Source organism: Physella acuta, unplaced genomic scaffold (genome assembly GCF_028476545.2).
Source record: "Physella acuta isolate Inbredline_101_S28 unplaced genomic scaffold, ASM2847654v3 ptg001995l, whole genome shotgun sequence".
NCBI classification, from domain to species: Eukaryota; Metazoa; Mollusca; class Gastropoda; family Physidae; genus Physella; species Physella acuta.
The window spans coordinates 282,501-306,909 of record NW_026733500.1 but is presented as its reverse complement, the minus strand read 5'-3'; the positions used below and the strand labels follow the sequence as shown (position 1 = coordinate 306,909).

Below are 24,409 nucleotides of genomic sequence, written 5' to 3'. Positions count from 1 at the left end.
GTGGTTATTGTTTTTACGTTAAGATACGTAGTGAGATACTTTGAAGGCAGTGAAAGTTAAATTTGGATTTGGCCTATTAGATAGTGTTTTAATGGGAAGGGGCGCGGGGGAGGTTGGGATCATCCACTAATCAGTTGACCAGATAGGTTAACATAAGCGAAAAAAAAGTTATCTTTGGGAAAAAATGCCGTAAAATATATAGATCTATACATTTTTTTAAAAATAATAGGCTTTTAGCAATCTAGCAAATCCAATTTTAATTTGAAAATGTCCATAAATACAATCCGTGGGGGGGGGGGGGGATTGTAGGAAAAAAAGTCACAGGAAAAAAAAAACACAGGAAAAAAAAAACACAGAAAAAAAGTCACAGGAAAAAAAGTCACAGGAAAAAAAGTCACAGGAAAAAAAGTCACAAATATATATTTGCATGGGATTTGTTAATACTTTTATTCAGAGAGTGCAAATTAACTTAGGATTAATTAAATGTAAAGTAATGTGTGTAGGTTGTTTACGTATAGTAATTTTTATAATTCATCTAAAAATATTTAGTATGAATTATGTAGATAGTAATTATGTTAAACATAATATTTATAGCATTTAATAGAATGTCCACGGTTTTCATCGTGTTTTTTTTTTAACACGTTTTTATTAACTCAGCTTCGCGTGTGTTTGTTGTTAAAATTGACATCGAAAATTAGCCCACTTCTGATTGCTCTATAGATCTGAAATTTGGCATGCAGGTTACTTTCGCCTAACAATTTCAGATGCAATCATAAAAACTAGCAATTAGAGACCGTAATTAGCTTAATTTAATTACGCCCAAAGGACCATAAAATTGAGGACATGATTTCTAAAGATACCGACAAGACTGGAGGCTTGTTGACACAGTTACTTCGGCCCCAATCGATGTGAGCGCGCTGGCCGTGATCGTATAGTGGTTAGTACTTCGCGTTGTGGCCGCGACAACCCAGGTTCGAATCCTGGTCGCTCAAGATTTTTTTAGTCCGTGTATTTATAAACACTTAGTCAATTCATACTTAATCAAGTCATTAGATAAAGTAGAAAATAAACTATATAAAAAACTTTTTTAAAAACCACGTTTTTCATGTGTAGCAACGGACTAAAAAGGAGAAAATAAAATACTTAAAAAAAACTTTTTAAAAAACCACGTTTTTCTTGTGGACTAAAAAGTAGAAAATAACTATTTACATACATTTGATGACAAAAAACGTGGGTCGGGCAGATGGGTCGGGAAATTTGATGGTGAACGTACCCACGTTTTTTGTCATCAAATGTATGTAAATAGTTATTTTCTACTTTTTAGTCCACAAGAAAAACGTGGTTTTTTAAAAAGTTTTTTTTAAGTATTTTATTTTAAAATTAAATTACCGTGAAATGGTAAGGTCATCTGAATTACTGCCCTCAACTCATCGCAACAATAGTTATGCTTAGTTCAACCACCTTTACTGCCCACATTTATCACGCTCATTACATAACAAAACTTAGGATCAAAACAGAGAGCCGACAAGGTTCAAAGGCTGTCATTGACAAAAAACGTCAACAACACAAAATATGTTCGGACAATGCCGACTGAGGAGAGGCCGACCATAGAATAGCCTACGGCAAAACCTATGCAAAACACAATGATGTGCCTACATTTCTTTTATAATTAACTTTTCTACCGCGTATGCAACTAAATACGTAACCAAAGTTAAGATTGTTGTGTAAATTATCTTAGAGTATTTTTACTTACAATTTGTATAAACCATAATGCTTTTAACGTCTATAAATAATTTAAGCTATCAAAAAATACAACCCACAACAATAAACATACACAATTTTACAATTCTTAACAAATAAATCAAAATATTTCTAAAAAGATTTGTGTGACTTTTTTTCTGTGACTTTATTTCTGTGACTTTTTTTCCGATAAAATTTTTCCATTGTGACTTTTTTTCCGTGACTTTTTTTCCTAGCAAAAACTGTGACTTTTTTTCTGTGTTTTTTTTTCCTGTGACTTTTTTTCCGTTTACCGGGGGGGGGGGGGAGGACAGGACAGATGCTGTGACGGCCCTGCTCTTTTGTAATTTAAGAAGCATTGTTTGAAAATGAATTTTAGCCGTTGTTTAGCATTTTTAAACAAGACTTATTTTTATTAAATGAAATTCAGATTGATCCTAATAGGGCCTACTCAATGTTGACCGAGCTGTTAATATTTTCTTAATAAATCGCCCAATTCAGAAACAAAAAGCAATTTTAAAGTGGTGGGGGGGGGGGGGGGGGGATTGCTGAGATGTGACATAATTTTAAAACTATAAGATGTGTGTGTGTGTGAATGTGTGTGTGTGTGACGAGGTGAGATCTAGCTAGCTAGTCACTAGGATGTAGATCTATAAAGATCTAGATCTAGACCTAGATCGTTTTAAAAACTGTGACGTCGTTTTTTAATGGACATTTTAGATAGACTAGGCCTACCATTTAATGCAAATCTATAGGCCTAGTCTAGCAAAAAAAATTAAGAAAACAATGCAGATCTAGATTGGCAGGGTAAAGTCCGTAATATTGTGGGCTGTTAATGTTATTGTTTTATTTTATTCTAAAAATGAAACTCGTCATTCTAGTGGAAAACGTTTTTTTTTTTTAGACTTACAGAGTCTATTATTTTTCTTTTCAAGATGAAGATGCAAGAACCCCAGCTGAAAATATTTTATTGGAACTTTACATCAATAAAGAATATAATTATTTAGAATTTCTGATTCCGCCTAACTTACTGAAACTAATGATTACATTTTAATTTAATAATTGTTAACACAGTGGACCTGTACAGAATAATGACATTCTTCAACTCAGGCCGGCCTAGGGAATAAATAAATACTTCAACAGCTATGGTGTGACCTTTGACCGTGAACCCGTGAACTTATGGCGTGGAGAACAGATGATTTTATACACAAGTTTTACGGTACTTTGGTGAGGGCTCAGTAGTCTTTGAGTTCAAGAAAATATAAGTCTGATAGTTGTATTTTGTGAAGGGTCGAACATTCTAAGACGTATAAAAGGTTTGTCTTTTAATCAATGTTGCTTTTTTGCTCATTCCTACCGGTACTTAAGCCTGTTACCTCAGTACTTTTTTTTAAACATCGTTTTTCCTAGACATGGTCAATCCTAGTTTAATGCGGAAAGGGATGTGGGGGGGGGGGGGGGGGGGGGGGGGGGGGAAAAGAGTTAGCGATATCACAAAGTAAAAGCTAAATCTGGTCATTATATTGATGTTGAATTGGGTTTTTAAAAATCCTATACTAACTTTTATGTTATCTTTATCACACTAGATCTATACAGATATACTTATTACTCTTATTACTTCTTATAACTTATCCAATTAATAGTTGGCTATACAAACTGAAAAATGATAGCCTACAACAATTAAAATTCAGATATAGGCATAGATGATAGACTGTAGACTGAGTCTATGTGTACTTGTTTAGGCCTTTATAAAAAATGTTAATGATTAATATTTAATAATCATTAATTGAATCAATCAAGTCAAATGCTTGTGGTCTATATGTAGGTAGGCCTACTCTAACAATGACAATATCATGATAGAGCTAATGTTAAGGCTTATAACTTTAATTAATCATTAACATAAAAATAAAAACAACTTCTATAGGTAATTCTATTAATATGTATTTAAGTTTGAAATTAAATAAGATTTATGCTAAAAATAAATTTGTTTAGATTGAATTTGTGTTATGAAAAATGTGATATTGATATTTTTATAATCATCATACTGATCATCCATACATATTATACATCATATTATTAAAGACAAACAAATATAACAATCAGGGCCTAATAATTTTTAAATTAGGCATAGCCATTTTATCGGGTATTTTAAACAGATATTTTAAGACATTCATAGTTCTTGTCCTATTGTCCAAACTACTTTATAGGCCTGCTGTCAAAGTATTAAAGTAATTATTGTTTGTTATTAGCCCTAAAATGTAATATCTACTTACTTCCCTTGTTTTTCTGGGGTTTTTTTTTTTTTTTTTAAGGAATTAAGATTTAGTTACTAGATTTTTCCTGATTTATGACCTATTTTTTTTAGGTTTATTGATAGACTCACTCTTGTTATCTTCAGATGTTTTTTCCCACTCATTTATTTATATTATAAAATAGTTAGACTTTTTTCAAATTTTTTATAATTTTATTCTAATTAGATCTAGACTTGTAATTTAAGAAAAAGATTTGACACATTTTAAAAAAATTCAAATCTCAGTGAATACTGAATAGGTATGTATGTTTTGTTTTTATGGTGTTTCCCAACATTTTATGTTATCATTGTCATGTTTACTGTAAAAAAAAATAATTCTGAAACACCTTTTTTCAGTAAGACTTAGTTAAGTACAAGAATTTGGAGATGCCACATGAACATTCATCATGCGAAAAAAAGTTGGAAATTCTCTCTTATTTGCCAGAACTAACTGGAAAAACAGCTGTCCATTTTATTGGAAATGACAAGTAAAAAAAAAAAAGAATTAATCTGAATATTAGATAAAGTTATCTCTTTTGTAAAACAAAATTAATGGATGTTTTAGAAATAGTTTTAATGTAGTACTAAATTATGTTTATTTTTATTTTTTTCCACAAAATTTCATTTTTTTACAACAATATTTGTTTTAGTATCAAAGTTTTATTGTTTTCTTAATTTTCCTTTCTTGTATTTTTTAATTTGTATTATTTTCAAGAATTTTTTGTTGATATTTAAATTTGCAGATGTTTTACTAAAGAGTTGGCCAAGCTCGCTAGCAAACTGATTGCAGTTGTAAATGATTCACCTGCCGAGCCTGAAAAAGAAAATTCAATTGAATTTATCACATCTGAGCTAAACAAACTAGATTTGGGTGTAGAAAGGTGAATTTTCTATTTAAATTTTGTCTTATGTAACCTATAGTTAAAGATTAAAATAAAATTATTTTGTGTTTTTATAATCATCTATGGCCATTCCCTCTATAACCACATGTTAACATTTGAAACTGGGTTTAGTGTAGACTTCATCTATTGCAACTCACTGCTGACAAACCTTGATGACAACGAAGTCCAAGACTTGTTCAGGAAATCTATTCAGTGGCTGAAAATTGGTGGAGCTGTGTTTTTTAAAGAGTCTTGTAGACAATCAGGTAATGCAATGATTAGGGTTGAGAAAATGATGCTAGCATTAAAGAGCTTTAAAATACCCTGCCAATAATAGCCAATTTGTTAAAAAGTACCCTTTTTTACCAGATGGTCCATGGAGCAGAAGTAGAGTTTCTCTGTTTCTCTGACCATTGCAAATGTAGGGATAGTATTGTCAGCACTTTGTCCACCTGTCTTTACTTTTATTGGTTTGAGTTCGGAACTGAAGCTGGTTGGAAATACTACAGTCTCAAGTCTATGAACCAAACTCAAGACTTTCAATTTTGTGTATCCCACCACTTAAACAACCATTCCCATGGTTTTCTTAAAAATCATCTACAAATGAGCTGGCTTTTGTATTTACCCATTCTAACTTTTCTGTCTATGCATATTGCCTACAGGCAAGAGTAGGTCAATTTATTGTTATTTGATAGACTTATATTTACATTTACAACTCTAAGCTCCGGATCTCATTAAATAATTCTTAACCAGAAACTGAGAACACAGGCTCAGAGAAGTTGAGAGATGCTGAAGTGTATGAGGCCTTTTATTCTTCTGTCACTGCACAATGTGATTCAGATAGTTTTTACGGATTTGATCTGATTCTATCCAAATCCATTGATTCATGTTCAGAGGTAATATACTAATGTAAATAATTTTAAGAGATTAAATAGCCACTTTGTTATTGTTTTTTTTTTAACATAGAGCTGCTATTTTTTTGTAAGACTGAAATTAGTAAAAAATATTGGAGGAAAATATATTTTTAAAAGAATGTAACATTGTTGTCATATTTGTCTAGTTATTTAAATAACTTATATAAGTGTTCACTTATTCCATGGTTTTAATTTGTTTGTTTAGAAAAATAATGATAGCAACGAAATGATTTGGTTAATTGAGAAAGTCAAGAAAGATAACTCTCAAAATCATGGATTTAAAAGTTTTAAAGAGTTCCTTGACAACCAGCAGTATTCCAGCAGAGGTATTCTTCTCTATGAGAAGATATTTGGTAGAACATTTGTAAGCACAGGTGGCATAGAAACAACAAAAGTAAGTTATCTGGCTTAGTCAATATTAGTGCTGAACTGTGAATTGTGTCAGATTTGTAAAATAAAACAAGAGTTGTCTTTCACTTTAATGTTGCAGTAAATATTGATGTTATATCATAAATGTTAAACTAAATTTAGTTTGCATTTCAATTAAATGATTTTGCATTTCAATTAAATGATTTAGTTACAGGCAAATACATGTGTTTTTAGTAAGTTACTTAGACAATTAATAAGCATTAATTAAATGTTCTCTGTTGACAATAAGATTTAAATTATAATGGATAATCTTACAGGAGTTTGTAGCTCTTTTAGACTTACAGAAAGGACAGAAAGTTCTTGATGTTGGAGGAGGAATTGGTGGTGGTGCTTTTTACATGGCCAAGGTAGATCACTTTGCTGTGTTATTGTATCTTACAAAATGTCTTTTGCTGAGTAGCAACTTCAAGAAAAATAATATTCAAGCTCCTATAATTTCTAACACAAAATGTAGTTTCCGTCATGTAGTGTGGGTTTATTAGCTGTTTCTTTTTTAAAAGGAGAATAACCAAAGATTTTAAGGCTAAATAGCTCTGGATTAAGTTTTAGGATGGAAATAAATTTGCCATGCACAATTTTCTGGAATCAGTTCAAATTCTGCCTTGGATATATTTTGACCTAGTATGTTATTTTTTCTTCTCAGACATTTGGAGTAAAAGTAACAAGTGTTGACCTGTCATCCAACATGACACAGATTGGTCTAGCAAGAGCAAAGGAAGTTGGGTGTGGTTCTGATGAAGTCGTGTTTGAAATAGCTGATGCCACAAAGAGAGAATACCCAGCCGCCTCATATGATGTTGTGTATAGTCGTGATGTTATCCTTCATATCCCAGACAAATTATCTCTGTTTAAGAAATTTTTTGTGAGTTTATTTGACTTTGGCACCATTTAGAATTTACCCTTTTATTTATCTGAATTAGGGACAATTTACCTACTGAGATTATCCCCCTTTATTTTTTTAGCTAGTAGAGTCTAAACCTGTGTGTGACACAGCTGTTTGATTGGCCTTCATAACAGTTTTACTGGGTGCTATAGTATCACTTTACAACATACACTAACATCTGACTAGTTGTCAATTCTTTAATTCCAAAGTATATCCTTATGTGCTGCAAAAATTCTTGAAGCTCAACATTATATGTTCAAACAAATTCAATTTACTGGAAAACAAATATTTTTAAAAAAATGTTACAATAAAATAAATGTTTAAATTGTTTTCAGAAATTTTTAAAACCAGGAGGAAAAGTTCTTATTTCTGACTACTGCTGCAGTCCTGATGAACATTCTGAAAAATTTAAAACCTACGTGAAACAAAGAGGGTACAATCTACTTTCTCCTGCAGCCTATGGAAAAGTAAGCTTTTATTTTTAGCATTTATTTAATCATACTTATAGTGAATAAACTCTTTATCTATTTTCTTTATTGCTCTGATGTACACCATTCTTCTTGTTTAAATAAAATCAACCATTTTTGGCTGAGGAATACTTTCCTATATAGGATCTATTTGTAGAAAATATTTTAATCGATTTAGTCTAACAGTAGAACTTTAAAATGGCTTTGAAAACACTTCCTTCAACAAATATGTATTTTCTGCATAAGTTAGCTCTCAAAATTAACACTATCTAATAGCTTTACATTTTTTGTAGGTACTAGAAGAGGCTGGTTTTGTAAACGTAAGAGCAGAAGACAGAACTCAACAGTTTGCTGATATTTTAAAAGTTGAAATTGCAAGAACAGAGAGCATTAAGGATGAATTTATAGCAGTAAGCTATTTTTATAACTAAATGATGGTTATATTAACTCTTGTTAGTAGGAGATGTTGGGAAGAGAGGTGTGATAATTAAACAAAGGTCAAGGGATCAGGTGCTTGAATCTTGACCACCTGGCTCCAATGGATGTCCAACATTAACTGGTGACAAGTAATGGTGGTTGGGTGTTGTGCTGGTAACACTTTCTTTAATTTCTTGGTTTTAGAAACTGATCCTGTCAAGGCTATTATAGGATATTTAAAACCTTGTAAAGGAAAGTGTGGTCGAACTGCTTATGACTGCTAGCCTGAAAGTCTCGAGTTTGGATCCAGGGCTGGGGTCTGTAGGACATACCTAATGGTTACCTGACTTACAATAGGAAACTAAGGCGGCTGGGCATAGTGGTGATCACACTATCCTCCTGTATGCTGAGGTCATTGAACCAGATAAACTCTGCCCCATTTGCCTTATGCACAAATGGGAAAAGATGATGATGAAAATCGTGTAAAAATAGTAGGCCTATTGAATCAGGAAATATTAACCACTTGTTTATTTCAGGAGTTTAATGAAGATGGGTACAAGTACATTGTAGATGGCTGGAAGGAAAAACTAGGTCGAGTAGAACTTGGGGACCAGAGATGGGGACTTTTTTATGCTGAGAAACCATAGATGCCTTTCCCAATTCAGGGGAAGTAACTTCACCAAATACAATCTATGAAAAACTCAATTTTTTTTTTTCTTCATTCATAATGTACTATTTTGATGTATAGACCTAATAAAGATATAAAATAAGAAGGCCATGAGATTTATTAATTTAGAATTATGAGAAAAAAATACTGATCACATGCTCACTCAAAACAAATGTCAGGAATATAAAAATATTTTTATTTGCGCAGTGATGAGTATGTAAAAAATCCATGGGTGAATTATTTACATTTGTAAAGATACATTCAAAACATTCTCTAAAACAGTGATCAATGTTTATGTGATGAATTTCTAAGCAGGAACACATCATAATGCACAAACTAAAATCTGATGATTTGAACTTTAGGTAATTCAATATTTATTGACATATGACTGGTTGCTATATTACACACTGTATAACATTTAAGTACTACAGCTTTTTATCCTAAATCTACAGTTTAAATAATTTTACAATAAAAGTAACTAGGGCATTATAATTCAATTTGTGCTTAAACAGCATGAATAACAATAAAAATTAATTTGCAAGTAATAAACAATTTGAAGCTGTGTTGTATTTTAATCATATTTAAATGCATTGGTATGTTATTTTGATTTGATCACAACAAATGCTATAACAATTAGTAAGTTTTGAGACTTGGCAGTTTTAAAAAAATTATCTTGAGAAATGAACAAACACAGAAGAAAGAGATTCATTGTATGTTGTTCCTTCTTGTATATGTTATTGACAAGTGTCAAGCACAGGTTTTCAGTGAGCTGTTGACAAGTGTCAAGCACAGGTTTTCAGTGAGCTGTTGACAAGTGTTAAGCACAGGTTTTCAGTGAGCTGTTGACAAGTGTCAAGCACAGGTTTTCAGTGAGCCTTATACACAACACTAAACATTAGATTAGGATGTACTTTGAAAAATCACACTGAACTATATAGAGATTGAATCTTAGGTACAGGATCACAATCATATATAAAACAATCACAATCATGTAACAGTACATTAAGAAGCACTTTTACAATCACATTAAACAAACATCATGCAGTAGCTTTTGATGTCAGTTAAAAGTTTGGTGCATGAGCAATCACAATTTTAAAACTATTGGTCAAGATAATCCTGAGTCTGAAATTTGTATTTACAATATTGATCACAGGAACAAAAACTTTAACATCTACAGTTTCCTTAAAAATCTAATTTTAAAGTGTGATTAACGTTTAATTTAGGACCCTAAAGTACATTAACTTAATAATAAATTTAAAAAACTGGCATTTCAAGATCTACTGTCTCTGCAATCTGATTACCCAGAAACATCTCTTGTTTCTAATCCATTAAGTTCTTATGTCAATCTAGACGTGTTTTAAGACCTGTTCAATCAAGATAACAAACCACTCATGACATTAAATAGAAAAAAACTATCATTTTTTTAAAAATCCATAACTCTTAATTCCTATTTCCATCTTGTATCTTATTTAGTTTGGATCTATATCTATAATCTATATAGTAAGATATTGAGACATACTTAGATAAAAGTTACGGATCTTGTTCAGAAAAGGTCTGCATTTAGGTACCTTTAACCCTAACCCTCAAGGTTGTGTCGGGGGTTAACATTTTGCGTGTGCACTTTTGGTATAAGTGGCGGAGCTGATCTGGATAAGGGGTTGTCCATAAATGACGTCACACTCGTAGGTGGGAGGGGTGGGTCCGTAATTTTGTGACGGTGTTTGATGGGGGGGGGGGTTCAAATGGTGCGACGTCACATTTTTGCATTATAAAAAAGCAATGTTAGAAAACGAATTTTATGCGTTATTTCGCGCTTTAGAAAACTGTTTTAATAAATTGTAATAGGAATTGATTAAAATACGCTATTTTGACCGAGTTCAGACAAGATTTGGGAAAAATATCGATGTTTAAAAAAAAATTAAATTGCAATTTTGAGGGGGGGGGGGGGGTTGTAGGCTGAGGTGTGACGTCATTTTAGGGCGTCTGGCTTTTTGAAGGGGGGAGGTAAAAATCGTCCAAAAAAGCGTGACGTCATTTATGGATGACCCCTAAAACCTAGTTACACATTTTTTATAATATGAATTGGATGTTTTGACCAGTTACTTATTTTATAACTTTTCTAGTTATGTTTTTGAAAACCTTTTTTTTTTGTCCAGGATATGTAACTGCTAGTGAGTTAAAAATAAAGTCACGTGTCCTTGTCATAGCAAAACAAGATGGCGTCTGTGTGATTAATCTGGCTGGTTCAGCCATGTATACTGAGACGGTTCACTTTGCTCCTCGTTGGTCGTATACTTGTGCCACCCGCAGCATACTGGATTGCAAACGTGGTTGTTAAAAAAGTCCTCTATGGCGGAAATACCTCCGTCGGTATCACCGTAACTGCGTTTGGTGGAATGGATGGTTGCTTTAGCTAATCTAAAAACAGATTTTTGACTGTCATAGACACCCTGTATGTCAGACACGATTAGCGATCTGGTTTGGTGCCAGCTGTAGTGTGAGAATGCTTGTAATTTTTGTTCATTTGTAACACTCTCCCCTTGTTCCGTTTCTGAGATTCCTGGTAGACTTATTAAGGAATTGCTTAAGTCCAAAGATACCATCTCGCCTTCTAAAAACGGCTCCAAAACCACATGTTCCTCCCGAGCGAGATGCTTTTCGTGGCGTTTGTATAGACGGAAGATCCCGATGAAAGACGATTTCCGGTTGATTTTCGTCAGCAGCGGACGTTGGAATGAGAAGATATTGTGTTTGTTGTGACTGTTGTACTTCTTTATCAGTTCGAGGCACGCGTCAGCTCGTCGCATGTAGACAACCCAGTCGTTTTCACTTTGAGCTGTTTTATCCCTGAACGCGCGCAAAACACAGAACTCTCCATGGCGGGTGTTTGTGAATGTCTCGCCATTTAAAACCCCTTTGTAAAAAGAATATTTCTCTGTTTCCAAAAATGGGTAGTATTCAAAATTAGCTGCATAGCTTTCACCGTTCTTGTCCTGTTTGGAATGTTCCGTTGTATTGTTAAAATGAATTACTCCCATTTGGTCAGTCTTTCCGCAACTTTATTCTGAAAATCAAAAGAAAGGAAATAATTTTCAACCGTCGTTTTGAATTAGTAATCTTACTCTCAGCTGTCAAGAAAATAATCATCGAAATTGGATGGCAGTCATATTGAAACATTATTTCATATCATAATTTAAAATATAATATCCAGCTATATGCACTCAAAATATGTATAGGCCCTATTTCAAAATAACAGAATGTATTCGAGAAAGTGGCGGGGGGGGGCCGTCCACATTGGATGACACCAAGTTTAGGGGTGACACCAAATCGAAAAGTTGTAAAATTTATCGTCAAAAATAATGTTTTTTCTACTATATCCAGAAAAAAAAGTAGTGACGCCGAGGAATATCATTAAACCTAGCCACGCCACTGGTTCTAGACTTCTTCCACTCTAAGTAATTCTGCTTGGAGCTTATACAACATTAAAAATAAATAGGCCTATGACGCAATAGGTTTAAATAAAGACCTAATGGAATCTGAACCCGGCACTTACGAGTTGATAGATGTACGCTATCTTCCGACCACGCTGTGCCCTGTGCACATTCGTTATTTTCGTATCAAATCTATTTATAAAATTTTCGATTTTCCGACTGGGAATAGGCCACGTCTGGTAGATATATTTATCGACTATTCCCAGTTGGCAGAGAATAGACACTACATTTAAATAATTTGGTTGTGAAAAGAGATCCTATTGTAGAAAAAAAAAATATTTTCAAATAATTTTACCTCGTCACTTTAAATCCACTGAAGCATAACAAGTTGAATATTTTTTTAAAGAAAAAAAAACTTCATATGCATCTAAAGCACATATTCAAACGATGCTTCTTACATGGACGTTAACATGCCAACAGTTGCAGCTACCATCTTTAAATGTGTACGCTACTGTTAACAACCAACATCTTTAGCTGTCAAGTTTAGCTGACTGTATGCGCTATTCTGTATCTAAAAGTATCTTGCTCAATCTGTCCTCCTTTCTGCTGGGTAATTCCTACACCGCCACCGACATTACCCACCCCCTTCCAAGATTAACCGACCCGGAAAAATTTACGGTTCCCATTGTGAATGTTGAGTTGGTGCCCATTATTAATAGATCGAGGGCTGGGGACAGTTACTTGGGGAGTCAAAATAGTAAAGGTCATTGAGTGCTGAAACTAAAGGTCCAGGTCTCACTAGGTGACCCGGTGACCCCTGCTTGTTACACTCTTGTATTGCTACACTCACCAAATGGAAACCAATTGTGTGCCAGTGTCAGTGGATAACTTTGTGTGCATGATAATCGGGATATAGAATATCTGGGCCTGTGGCGCAACGGATAACGCGTCTGACTACGGATCAGAAGATTCCAGGTTCGAATCCTGGCAGGCTCGCGACATTTTTTGTTGTTAGTAGATCATAATGTCATCTCAGGTTAAGTATCAGAATTTCTATGAAAGTTGTGTTAGGGCGGTTAAGATAAGCGGTAACATAGATAGAAGAAAGGTAGGTAAGTTATAGTTCACTAATGGTAATTAACAAACCCTTGTAAGAAAATTCCATTACTCTTCCATTATGATACGAATGGATAAAAAAAACGTACTCCCATTTTTTAATGTTTAGTCGCTGTTCATTACATTTGAATTTAAAATATAAAACTGAATACAGGTGATTGTACTTCTCTAACTCAAGCTTATTATGTGTTTCATTCCCCATGAGCACTGGAGCGTCAGACTGTCGTCCCCCCATCCACAACAACCCTACCCCCCCCCCTTCTGTGTATAGCCCTACATACAGGGTCACGCATCAAGAGAAGACAAGAGAGCATTGCGTAATCCTGATTTCCGGCCACCTGCCGCTATTGATGTTTACTGTTCTTAGAACTCAGCTCGCCACAAATCCTGTTAGCGGGAATCTGAACAAGGCATTATGTTGTTGTTTTTTAAAATAATTGCTTACCTAGAAGGCATTTAAAAATGTAAAGCCTTAAATGCATAGTTTGAAAATATTTTATATTCAAAAGTGTATAAAGGTTGTATCTTTCTATATCAAAGAAATGTGTTTACTGTTTGCATATGTTGGTGTTATAGTTTGAAAAAAAAAATTGGCCTATATCTTAAGCTGCGTGAATGTGGGACAGGAGTGAAAAACATGGGTGGGAGGGGGAGAAGTAGGACAGCCGTGTGTAAACTATAGGACAGCCGTGTGTAAACTATTAGACAGCTGTGTGTAAAATATAGGACAGTTGTGTACAAACTATAGGACAGTTGTGTAGAAACTATAGGACAGCTGTGTAGAAACTATAGGACAGTTGTGTAGAAACTAAAGGACAGCTGTGTACAAACTATAGGACAGTTGTGTAGAAACTATAGGACAGTTGTGTAGATACTATAGGACAGTTGTGTAGAAACTATATGACAGTTGTGTAGAAACTAAAGGACAGTTGTGTACAAACTATAGGACAGTTGTGTAGAAACTATAGGACAGTTGTGTAGAAACTATAGGACAGTTGTGTAGAAACTATAGGACAGTTGTATAGAAACTATAGGACAGTTGTGTAGAAACTATAGGACAGTTAGGTACATACTTTAGACCAGGGGTTCCCAACCCTGTGCCCGCGGCGCCCGCCGAACGATTCGTATGTGCCCGCCTCTCACTACTCGACAGAGACAGAATTTTTTTCATAAACATTATTGACAGGTTGAAGGGGAATGGAAATCGAAAGTTTGAGGTGGGGGGGGGGGTGCAAATCGCAAGTTTGAGGGGGGGGTGCAAATCGAAAGTTTGAGGGGGGGGGGGGTGCAAATCGAAAGTTTTGTCCCCGGGTGACGGGAAGGGTCACTACGTCTCTGGAAGGAGTTTGTCGATTTAAAATAGGTGTTGCCCGCCACCCTACCGATATTTTAGAATGTGCTCTAGAGTAAAAAAAAAGGTTGGGAACCCCTGCTTTAGACAGTAGAAGAAAGAATGTGTTAGACGAATTGCGGAACAGTCACAAGCACCATGTTGACCTCGGGTGGAATAACCAAAGGATAAGTTAAGACGAAGGATGTTTAATCACATTTCACTTGCGCGTGTGTCGTCGTCTCCCCCCCCCCCCCCCCAAAAAAAAAAAAATAACTGTATAAACGCTAAAAATAATGCGCGCCTACCCCTCCCCGCCCCTCACCTCAGATCTTCTAACTCCGTCACGGAGTCATCACCTCTTTGGCCGTCCACTGAATCCTCCCCTCTTTGGCCGTCCACTGACACCCTCCCCTCTCTGGCCGTCCAACGTATTTAAGACATTGTATGTCCAATGTACAAGTAGAAAACTTGAAACAACGAAAATGTATGGAGCGTGAGCAATGGTCTGCCTCAATAGCGCTCACCCCGTCCAAAGCCAAGTCGACCAATGCGACCTACACCATCAGTGACTGACTTTGTTTTCTACGTGTTTACGTTTTTCAGATACAGAGAGATAAGAAAAAAAACGTACCTCGCACATTACCGCCTCACACAATAGCAACTTAAACGTTATGACGGTTTGTGAGTTATTTAAAACTAGGGGTAGATAAATAAAACACGAGCAACTTAAACAGAAACAGCTCAAGTAACTAAACTACTATGGGGGGGGGGGGGTACACTATAGTTATTATATTTTTTAAAACAAAAACCAGTCCCTAATTACATGCCTATATTTAAAATAAAATGTATTGGTTTACCTTATACAAGTTCCTTTAGAATCTGACACAAGCTCTTTGGGAGCTAGAGTTGTAGTTGTGTGTTAACTTCACGATATTTTTATAGTCGGCTGCCTTTTAATACAAGCCATGTCCCTCCCCGATATTCTACCCTTCAGTCTTTCAAGATCCGGTTTCAATTATCGTAATTGAACCTAAACAAAACGACTCGATATTGCTGGCTTTACTCCAATGATTTTGTCACGATAATCAGATTATTCTATTCATAACTATAAATTTACAATCAGCTTCTGTGCGGGCTTTAATTTCAAAGACTTTGTCATGAAAATCTAGGATCTATTTTTTAAATCTAAATTTCCAATCAACTTGATACATACTAAGAAAGAGCGGTCAAGGAACAATAAGTAGTTTTGTTTCGTTATACGGGGAACATTAAGGGGCGACAATTAGTGTTATTGTTGAAGCGTGACCCTGATCACCTTGCCTGGAGTGGGGGTGGGACGGGGTTGGGGGTGGGTAAGGCATTATACTTGATTGGAGTTTAACTCACTACACGCTTTAAGTGTAGCTAATTTGTTTTCTTTATTTGTACCTAAATGCATTTATTCGTTGAATCAATCCGTTTTATTAAGTATTTAATTATTGTTTATTGTGTAGCCTACTACAGCCTTATAAATGTAATATAATGTTAAGTAGATTGTAAACAAGAAGGCGGTATGGGCCTATATCTCCATCGTCCTTATAAAAAAAGTAAGGCTTCCATTAGACTAGAGCGATACAGTGGTGTTAATTAGTTTAATAATCCCAACAAGCAACATCAACACTAATTACACACTAGGTATGAACAAATATAATAACCACGTGATCTCATTAACAACCCGAGCTGGATGATTCGAATGTTTGTTTGTGTTAGCTCCGTGTCTCGCGTTTAACTCGGGTAACTAAAGGGAGGTTTCGACACAAGGCCTTCTTCAGATTTAAAAATATGTTCCGTACGAAACACTACTTAAAGTTTCGGTATACTTCAGTTGGTCGAACCTACATGTGGTCAAGACTCGACTGCTTGCCCGATGGTCTCGAGTTCGAATCTCGTTTCAGACATGTGACTACATCCCTGAGTCCACCCAGCTTTAATGGGTACCTGACTCACGTTAGAGAAAATAAAAGCGACTGAGCATAGTGCTGAGCATCTCTTCATATCCGAGGTCAAGAAAATATATGCTTTATCGTTAGGTCTGAAGGGAACTTCACTATTTTTAAATGGTCAAGCGGGTCTATTACTATTGGCAATATCGTAACTTGAACGCGTATAAACAGTATTAGGAGAGGGTTGAAGGTTGTAGTATCGTATCTCCAATGTAGCTATGGTTACTCACTGGAACAATCTTCTGCGACTGGTGCGCGATTGTTTATGTATTCGGTTGTTTGGTTTTAATTGCTCCTACGATGCGCAATATGCCATCATACCATAACAAACGTATTCATGGCAGTAACACTAAGCATACGCAATTAAGTGTTTAGTTGTGACAGTATATGCGGTGCTTCTTTCATGCATTTTTCTCTTACGGTGTGGGTGGGGGGGAGGGGCGGACACTGGTCAAAGTATATATTTTCTATTTTAAAAAAAAATTCTTTTATATTTCGTTCAGGGCGACGGTGAACGCGCCCCCCCCCCCCCCCCCTTCCATCGAAGACATTAAGAGATGTCTGAAAGAAACTCTGACTATATGTTGTTATGTGAGGAAGAAATTGAGTATAGGTGTCAGTTCTATGCTTGTTGTTCATAGTTTAGTTTAGTGTTTGTTGTACATAGTTGTATGGTGCACACAATTTAGTACTTGGACGAGATGAATAAATCATACACGTTGCTATAGCGTAGTTGGTAACTTTTTCTTCAACTTCAGGTCACCCATTTAGGTCAAGAATTTACCAGACAATTAAGATACAGCAAATCAAAACAAAGCGACTCGATTTGTTTTTCTCGATGGTATTTTTATGTTGACTGTCCAGGGAACAAAGGCCCATCATGCTGAAATGGGGTCCCTGTGGGATTTTGATGGGGCCATTTTATTATAATGCCTGGTTTACTTAAAGACAAAAGAACCTCCGAAACTATGGCTCCAGATAAGTCGTATATGTTCTCTACAACTCCCCCCACCCCCACTACCCACTACCTTCTCCATTCAACAAAATAGACTCGTCTAAGAATCATTCGATTTTATAAGGTCATCATTTAATTTTCTACAGCAATTTTAAGAAAACGTGAGAGGGTCTCTAGTTGCTGCCGGATAACACCCCCCCCCCCCCCTCCACTCAGTGGCTCAATGCGGGCGCGAGTAGTGCGGTACGCACCGGGTGACACGACGATGAAAATCGTAAAATGTACAGTTAAATCAATGTTTTGTACTGTTGAAATAACAAAATAATAAGGGAAAAGTGGTGACTCAGAGCAGAAAATGTAAAATTGTTGAAGGGAGGGTTAGGGTAACCAAGTAGGCTACAACCGCCGTCACTACACAGGGGTGGTTGGTAGCACAGATAAATGGGGCAATGTTGGAATATGAAAACAAACAGAGCCGCTCACAAGATAATCATCTTTACAGTAAGTGTGTCTTTGTGTGTGTCGGTGTGTGTGTGTGTCGGTGTGTGTGTTTGTAGGCGGGGTGGGGAAGAGGAGGGTTAATGTAAATGAATTATTGTATTAATAACAAGAATGTTACATTTTTTTACGTAAGCTATTCACAAATCACATGTAACTGATGTAAAGGCGTACCGTAGAACTAGTGACACATTAAACAGAGATTTACTGAGGTCCAAGGGGACAAAACCAAGCTGAAACTTTAATTTTACAGAAAGCGTTATAGGATTGTCTAGTGTCTCTGGAAGACGAGAGGGGTGGGGGCTGAAGAGGTGTGTAAGGAAGCAATATCAACCCAACACGCTGCATAGATAACACTGTCTTTATTACAATCTTTAGAAGACATTTTTTTCCAATCAAACACTAACAAATGAACCGTTATAATCAATATCTAATGAGGACATTATTTTTTTTTTTTAGAAAAAAGGGCCATAAATAATTTTTTAACTTGTTTTGTTTCAAGCTTTCTTTATCATAAAGGTTATTAATTTTTTATTTGTAAGCAATCGTCTTCAAATCTATAAAATCTATAAATAATTGTGTAAATTAGATTCATATCTTCGACCTTCACCTTGAAACAATATTACAGCAGTTTATATCTCGACTTACAGCATGGCCGCCGCGAATTTCCAGAAAAACCTCCCGGTTGTTACACGTCAAGCTGCAAAAATAAAGCTGACTTCTGCTCTGGGTATGACCGTCTTGCTAGAGGCAGCAAGTATGTGATTTGTGTCGTATTGATTTATTATATGGTTGGGGAATGGTTGTAATCTACAAGATTTTCCCGTTTTTTTACTAGATTTACAGTTTTTCTTGTTTACTTAGAGCAGGCTAGGGTAAACATGTGCACAAAAAAGCCTGACGTAATTTGTATACGATCGCACACATGAAAGTGTGAGTAAAAATGGATCTCAAAGTATCTGGAGCAGAGTTTCTTCCAGGCATCTCTTCGGGGGGGGGGGGGCTAAGCCCCCCCGAAAAATTTTTACCGCCCCCCCCCCCCCGAACGAAAGGAAATTTATATAATTTATATAGAAAATATATACTTTTAACAGTGTCCGCCCCCCCCCCCCCCCGAAGAAAGTCTACCGCCCCCCCCCCCCGAAAATTTCAAGTGCCCCCCCGGAGAAAAAAGTCTGGAAGAAATACTGATCTGGAGTCACTGTTTATAACATTCACGTTACCCTAATGATATAAAAGACGCTTGCTCTTGTTAGTGTCGATGTTACCCTAAAAGATGCCAAAGACAAGTGACGTAGGCAGCAGACGGTAGGCAAGGCAGATTTAGGAAGGGTGTGAGGTAGTAAACCCGCCTTAGACCACCCTCCACCCACCCCTTATGAAAGGTAACTCAAGTCAGGTTACAGTTATTGTTGACAGTGCGCTCTAGTCGCTATATGTTTACAGTTTCAAAACTTTAAATAGCATTCAAATATTTACGTTTTAAAAAGCGTTGTTGGTCAATATCGCTCCCATTTACCAACTCTAACACACACACACGCGCGCATATATATATATATATATATATATATATATATATATATATATATATATATATATATATAACAAAATTCCTTCGATCCGATAACAAAATCCTGTCAACGCCACTGCAACAGACGCTTACCTTTAAAATGTTTACATCACTCTAAAAATAAAAGTGCGCTTACTTTTAAAATGTCGGCGTTACTTTAATGATACATTAAACCCTTACCTTTATAATATCGATGATACACGAACAAAAAAAATGTTTATATAACTTAAACAGATACAATTCACTGCATTGGAACCCGCGTCATCAGCAGACGACATGTTAGCACACACTGAGCGCAGCTGCTGTAGGTAGCCGCTTGTTTGTTTTCACCGTTAGCTTCGGGAAAATCCGTTCTAACACAGATTGTGGGAATTCTATTTACTAACGTTAGTGGCATATGGAAGTAATTATAGCGGCTGACAATGGCTGCATTAATCTCCTCGAATTATCACTAGGTGGAATTTTTTTGTTTTCCTAACTCAGGGACCAACTGTTTGGTTCTTCAATAAACGCCGATAAGGAACATCCAACCTATATTTGACTAGTATCTCTAGATTATCCACGGTCATATCACTACCATTAGACTTATTTCGACCTCCGGCTATCCTTAATCTGACCGTTAACATCAGTCTCTAACCTAATCCTCAATCTAACACTACAGTGACACTTTGAAGTGGATTCAGTGACCTCCCACAGACACGACTTTGTGATCTGAACCGGCGACTTTCAGGTTATCAATCGTGCGCTCTAATCCCCGGCCACGTCATCTCATCATTTGATGTAGATCCTACATGTAGGAAAGTCAACCAAAAACTCCACCAGAGCCAATTTTGGCCGAGTGTTTCATGATATAACTGGGATGACATTTGTAATTACAGAAGCGGATTGTCGAAAATCCGACATAAGAACCCAACTAATCCCCTAGATCCTCCTAGTTAACGAGATATAATGAAAAGAAGAGGATCATTATGTCTACCTTACTTTACATGCACTCCTCCTACAGGGGCAGGGGGTCTTAATCTTTTTGGAGGTACCGAACCCCACCAGTTTCATATGCGCAATCTCCGAACCTTTCGTCCGTTCTGATAAAGTCTGAACGTGAATCGTATGAGTGCTGCAACGTGTTGGTAAATACTTCTTGATTCTGTTATAAGTCAAATAGGTGACAGATTGTCAAACATAAAACTTTTTGTACCATAGAACTAACAGAAAAGATTGCCAAGATGAACGTTTGATCAGAGGCGTAGCGACCCTTCCCGGCGCCCGGGGACAAACTTTCGTTTGCACCCCACCCCTCGAACTTTTCATTTGCACCCCTCCCCCCTCAAACTTTCGATTTGCATCCCACCCCTCGAACTTTTCATTTGCACCCCCCCCCCACTCAAACTTTCGATTTGAACCCCCCCCCCCTTAAACTTTCGCTTTGGCGCCCCCCCCCTAAGGTCGGCGCCCGGGGACATATGTCCCCCCCTCGCTACGCCTCTGCGTTTGACTAACACACACACACACACACACACATATATATATATATATATATATATATATATATATATATATATATATATATATATATATATATATATATATATATATATATATATATAAGTTATGATAAAAGTACGTATTAAGCTAATGCTAACATTACAATGCCGTGGCTCAACTAACAAAAAATAAATTGAAACGGTTTAAAAATAAGAATACAACAAATCCAGCATTCGTGAAAAGTTAATTGACATGTTAAATTTAGCGATGATTTCGTTCATAGTCGTTCGGGTTTTTCAAAACTTACACGAGAAATTATACAATCCCAGAACACTGAAAGGTAGCACAGGATAGCTTAAAACATATTGGGAAAATATTTTAGACATATCAAGGTGGTAGACATATACAATCCCACCCCACTCCCTCCAAACTAACTTCATTACACATTGAGATTGTATAACACCATTGTAATCGTGCAAAAAAAAATAATCGAGATTTTTACAAATCTCGACGTTTTACACCTTACTGATACGGAAAAACATAATTTTGCAATCTTCTCCGTATGTCTGTGTGTCTGTGTGTGTGTGTGCGTGTGTGTGTGTGTGTAAACACGATAACTTGAGTATCGTTACAGCTAGGTTGAGGAAATTTCATATATAAGTATTTTATCAAAATCGTAGATCCGTATCAACTTGTGAGCGATTTCCGATAACCGGAAGTGGTACTTTTTCTACTTTGAATTTTTCAAAAGCCTATAACCTGAGTACTATTTCATATAGATAAATGAAATTTCACATGTAAGTAAAAGATCTAATTCTCTACCTTCTGTTAAATTTTGAGTAATTTCCGTTGAAGGGAAGTACTAATTTACGCTATTTCCGATTTCTCAAAAACGCATCTAAATTTATAAAGTACTAATAATATTGCGCATCATTATGAAAATCTTGATTCGGCGCTCGCTTGGTGTGCAATACCTTTTTCTATGAGATTCTATTTTATTTTACAAAGTTTATGTATTTAAAATGGATTAAAATCATAACTATATCCCGAGTTCCCATCCCTTGTTGTTTTATATAAGAATATTCGAGAAAGTTTAGGGGAGATCACTCCCGGTTTATTTAAATATTCATTTATCTTTCTTTAAGATATATGTTTACTATATACCTAATTTTACCCTGTCACCCAAACCACCCTGTCATCCAAACCACCCTGTCGACCAAACCACCATGTCGACCAAACCACCCTGTCATCCTAACCATCCTGTCACCAAAACCACCATGTCGCCCAAACCACCCTGTCATCCTAACCATCCTGTCACCAAAACCATCCTGTCACCAAAACCACCCAGTCGACCAAACCACCCTGTCGACCAAACAACCCTGTCACTCAAACCACCCAGTCACCCAAACCACCCAGTCACCCAAACCACCCTGTCACCCAAACCACCCTGTCGACCAAACCACCCTGTCACCCAAACCACACTGTCACCAAAACCACCCAGTCACCCTAACCACCCTGTCACCCAAAACCACCCAGTCACCCAAACCACCCTGTCACCCAAACCACCCTGTCACCCAAACCACCCTGTCATCCAAACCACCCTGTCATCCTAACCATCCTGTCACCCAAACCACACTGTCACCCAAACCACCCTGTCGACCAAACTACCCTGTCACCCAAACCACCCTGTCGACTAAACCACCCTGTCACCAAAACCACCCTGTCACCCAAACCACCCTGTCATCCAAACCACCCTGTCATCCTAACCATCCTGTCACCCAAACCACCCTGTCACCCAAACCACCCTGTCGACCAAACCACCCTGTCACCCAAACCACCCTGTCGACCAAACCACCATGTCGACCAAACCACCCTGTCACCGTGTCACCCAAACCACCCTGTCACCCAAACCACCCTGTGGACCAAACTACCGTGTCACCCAAACCACCCTGTCGACCAAACCACCCTGTCGACCAAACTACCCTGTCACCCAAACCACCCTGTGGACCAAACTACCGTGTCACCCAAACCACCCTGTCGACCAAACTACCCTGTCACCCAAACCACCCTGTGGACCAAACTACCGTGTCACCAAAACCACCCTGTCACGCAAACCACCCTGTCACCCAAACCACCCTGTCGACCAAACCACCCTGTCGCCCAAACAACCCTGTCACCCAAACCACCCTGTCGCCCAAACAACCCTGTCGCCCAAACCACCCTGTCGCCCAAACCACCCTGTCACCCAAACCACCCTGTCGACCAAACCACCCTGTCGACCAAACCACCCAGTCGACCAAACCACCCTGTCACCCAAACCACCCTGTCATCCAAACCACCCTGTCACCCAAACCACCATGTCACCCAAACCACCCTGTGAACCAAACCACCCTGTGAACCAAACCACCCTGTCACCTAAACCACCCTGTGGACCAAACCACCCTGTCACCTAAACCACCCTGTGAACCAAACCACCCTGTGAACCAAACCACCCTGTGAACCAAACCACCCTGTCACCTAAACCACCCTGTGGACCAAACCACCCTGTCACCTAAACCACCCTGTGAACCAAACCACCCTGTGGACCAAACCACCCTGTGAACCAAACCACCCTGTCACCCAAACCACCCTGTCACCCAAACCACCGTGTCACCCAAACTACCGTGTCACCCAAACCACCCTGTCGACCAAACCACCCTGTCACCCAAACCACCGTGTCACCCAAACCACCCTGTCGACCAAACCACCCTGTGAACCAAACCACCCTGTGGACCAAACCACCCTGTCACCTAAACCACCCTGTGAACCAAACCACCCTGTGAACCAAACCACCCTGTGAACCAAACCACCCTGTCACCTAAACCACCCTGTGGACCAAACCACCCTGACCACACTCTCAACCAAAACAACACCGTAATATTTTTATCAACGCTAACATCACCATTCTGTTGTACAAAATGACTCATATTATTAGATCTTAAGATCCTGCAGCCCTCACTTCACATGAGAAAAGTATCTTATTTTGATTGTATCTTGTTACATCTAGTTATATCCAGACATATGGGAATGTGTGGTCGCACACCCGAAAGCTGACTTATATATATGTATATATATATATATATATATATATATATATATATATATATATATATATATATGTGTGTGTGTGTTTGTGTGAGTGTGCGTATATATGTATATAAGTGTTATATATAATACGAGCCGGCCCGCGGCATAACATACGCCGCTATTTAGTTGTTTCTAATTTTCAATAATTCATAATTTGTGAATTCGACAGTACCAACGCTGACACTGAAAATATTTCTTTAAAACAGTATAAGTAGCTCGTTAAGGACC

At 37.1% G+C, this 24,409-nt stretch overlaps 4 protein-coding genes and 1 non-coding gene across 14 annotated transcripts in view; 4 read left to right on the top strand and 1 right to left on the bottom strand.

The window, feature by feature from the left end:
• The first annotated feature begins 2,876 nt into the window (after positions 1–2,876).
• Positions 2,877–9,186, top strand: LOC131931640 (uncharacterized). 2 transcript variants are annotated; one of them, XM_059288468.1, is made up of 11 exons: positions 2,877–3,056; positions 4,388–4,518; positions 4,774–4,911; positions 5,044–5,177; positions 5,665–5,807; positions 6,031–6,219; positions 6,512–6,601; positions 6,898–7,116; positions 7,473–7,604; positions 7,898–8,014; positions 8,558–9,186. In XM_059288468.1, exons 2-11 carry the CDS (start codon positions 4,418–4,420, stop codon positions 8,666–8,668), a joined length of 1,374 nt encoding a protein of 457 aa, XP_059144451.1. In that variant the 5' UTR covers positions 2,877–3,056; positions 4,388–4,417; the 3' UTR covers positions 8,669–9,186. The 2 variants fall into 2 exon arrangements, with proteins under 2 accessions (XP_059144451.1, XP_059144452.1); XM_059288469.1 differs by lacking the exon at positions 2,877–3,056 and adding an exon at positions 4,212–4,290.
• A 1,509-nt stretch (positions 9,187–10,695) lies between these two features.
• LOC131931632 (uncharacterized) overlaps positions 10,696–24,409 on the bottom strand; it is a 17,256-nt gene continuing 3,542 nt past the window's right edge. For 5 of the 9 annotated variants that reach the window (XM_059288448.1, XM_059288452.1, XM_059288446.1 and 2 more), the window contains exon 2: positions 10,696–11,752. In XM_059288448.1, coding sequence (XP_059144431.1) covers positions 10,920–11,726 — 807 coding nt within the window. In that variant the 5' untranslated portion in view covers positions 11,727–11,752 and the 3' untranslated portion in view covers positions 10,696–10,919. Of the gene's footprint in view, positions 11,753–12,474; positions 12,574–13,265; positions 13,314–15,425; positions 15,482–19,753; positions 19,989–24,409 lie in introns of those variants that run through there. The other 4 variants (XM_059288444.1, XM_059288450.1, XM_059288451.1 and 1 more) reach the window with 4 other exon arrangements.
• Trnar-acg (transfer RNA arginine (anticodon ACG)) lies at positions 13,043–13,115 on the top strand. The gene has a single exon. It is a non-coding gene; the product is annotated as a tRNA-Arg (tRNA).
• Positions 22,282–22,668, top strand: LOC131931644 (sporozoite surface protein 2-like). Its single transcript, XM_059288473.1, has one exon. It carries the CDS (start codon positions 22,282–22,284, stop codon positions 22,666–22,668), a length of 387 nt encoding a protein of 128 aa, XP_059144456.1.
• LOC131931642 (sporozoite surface protein 2-like) lies at positions 22,912–23,508 on the top strand. The gene has a single exon (XM_059288472.1). The coding sequence runs from the start codon at positions 22,912–22,914 to the stop codon at positions 23,506–23,508; it is 597 nt and encodes a 198-aa protein (XP_059144455.1).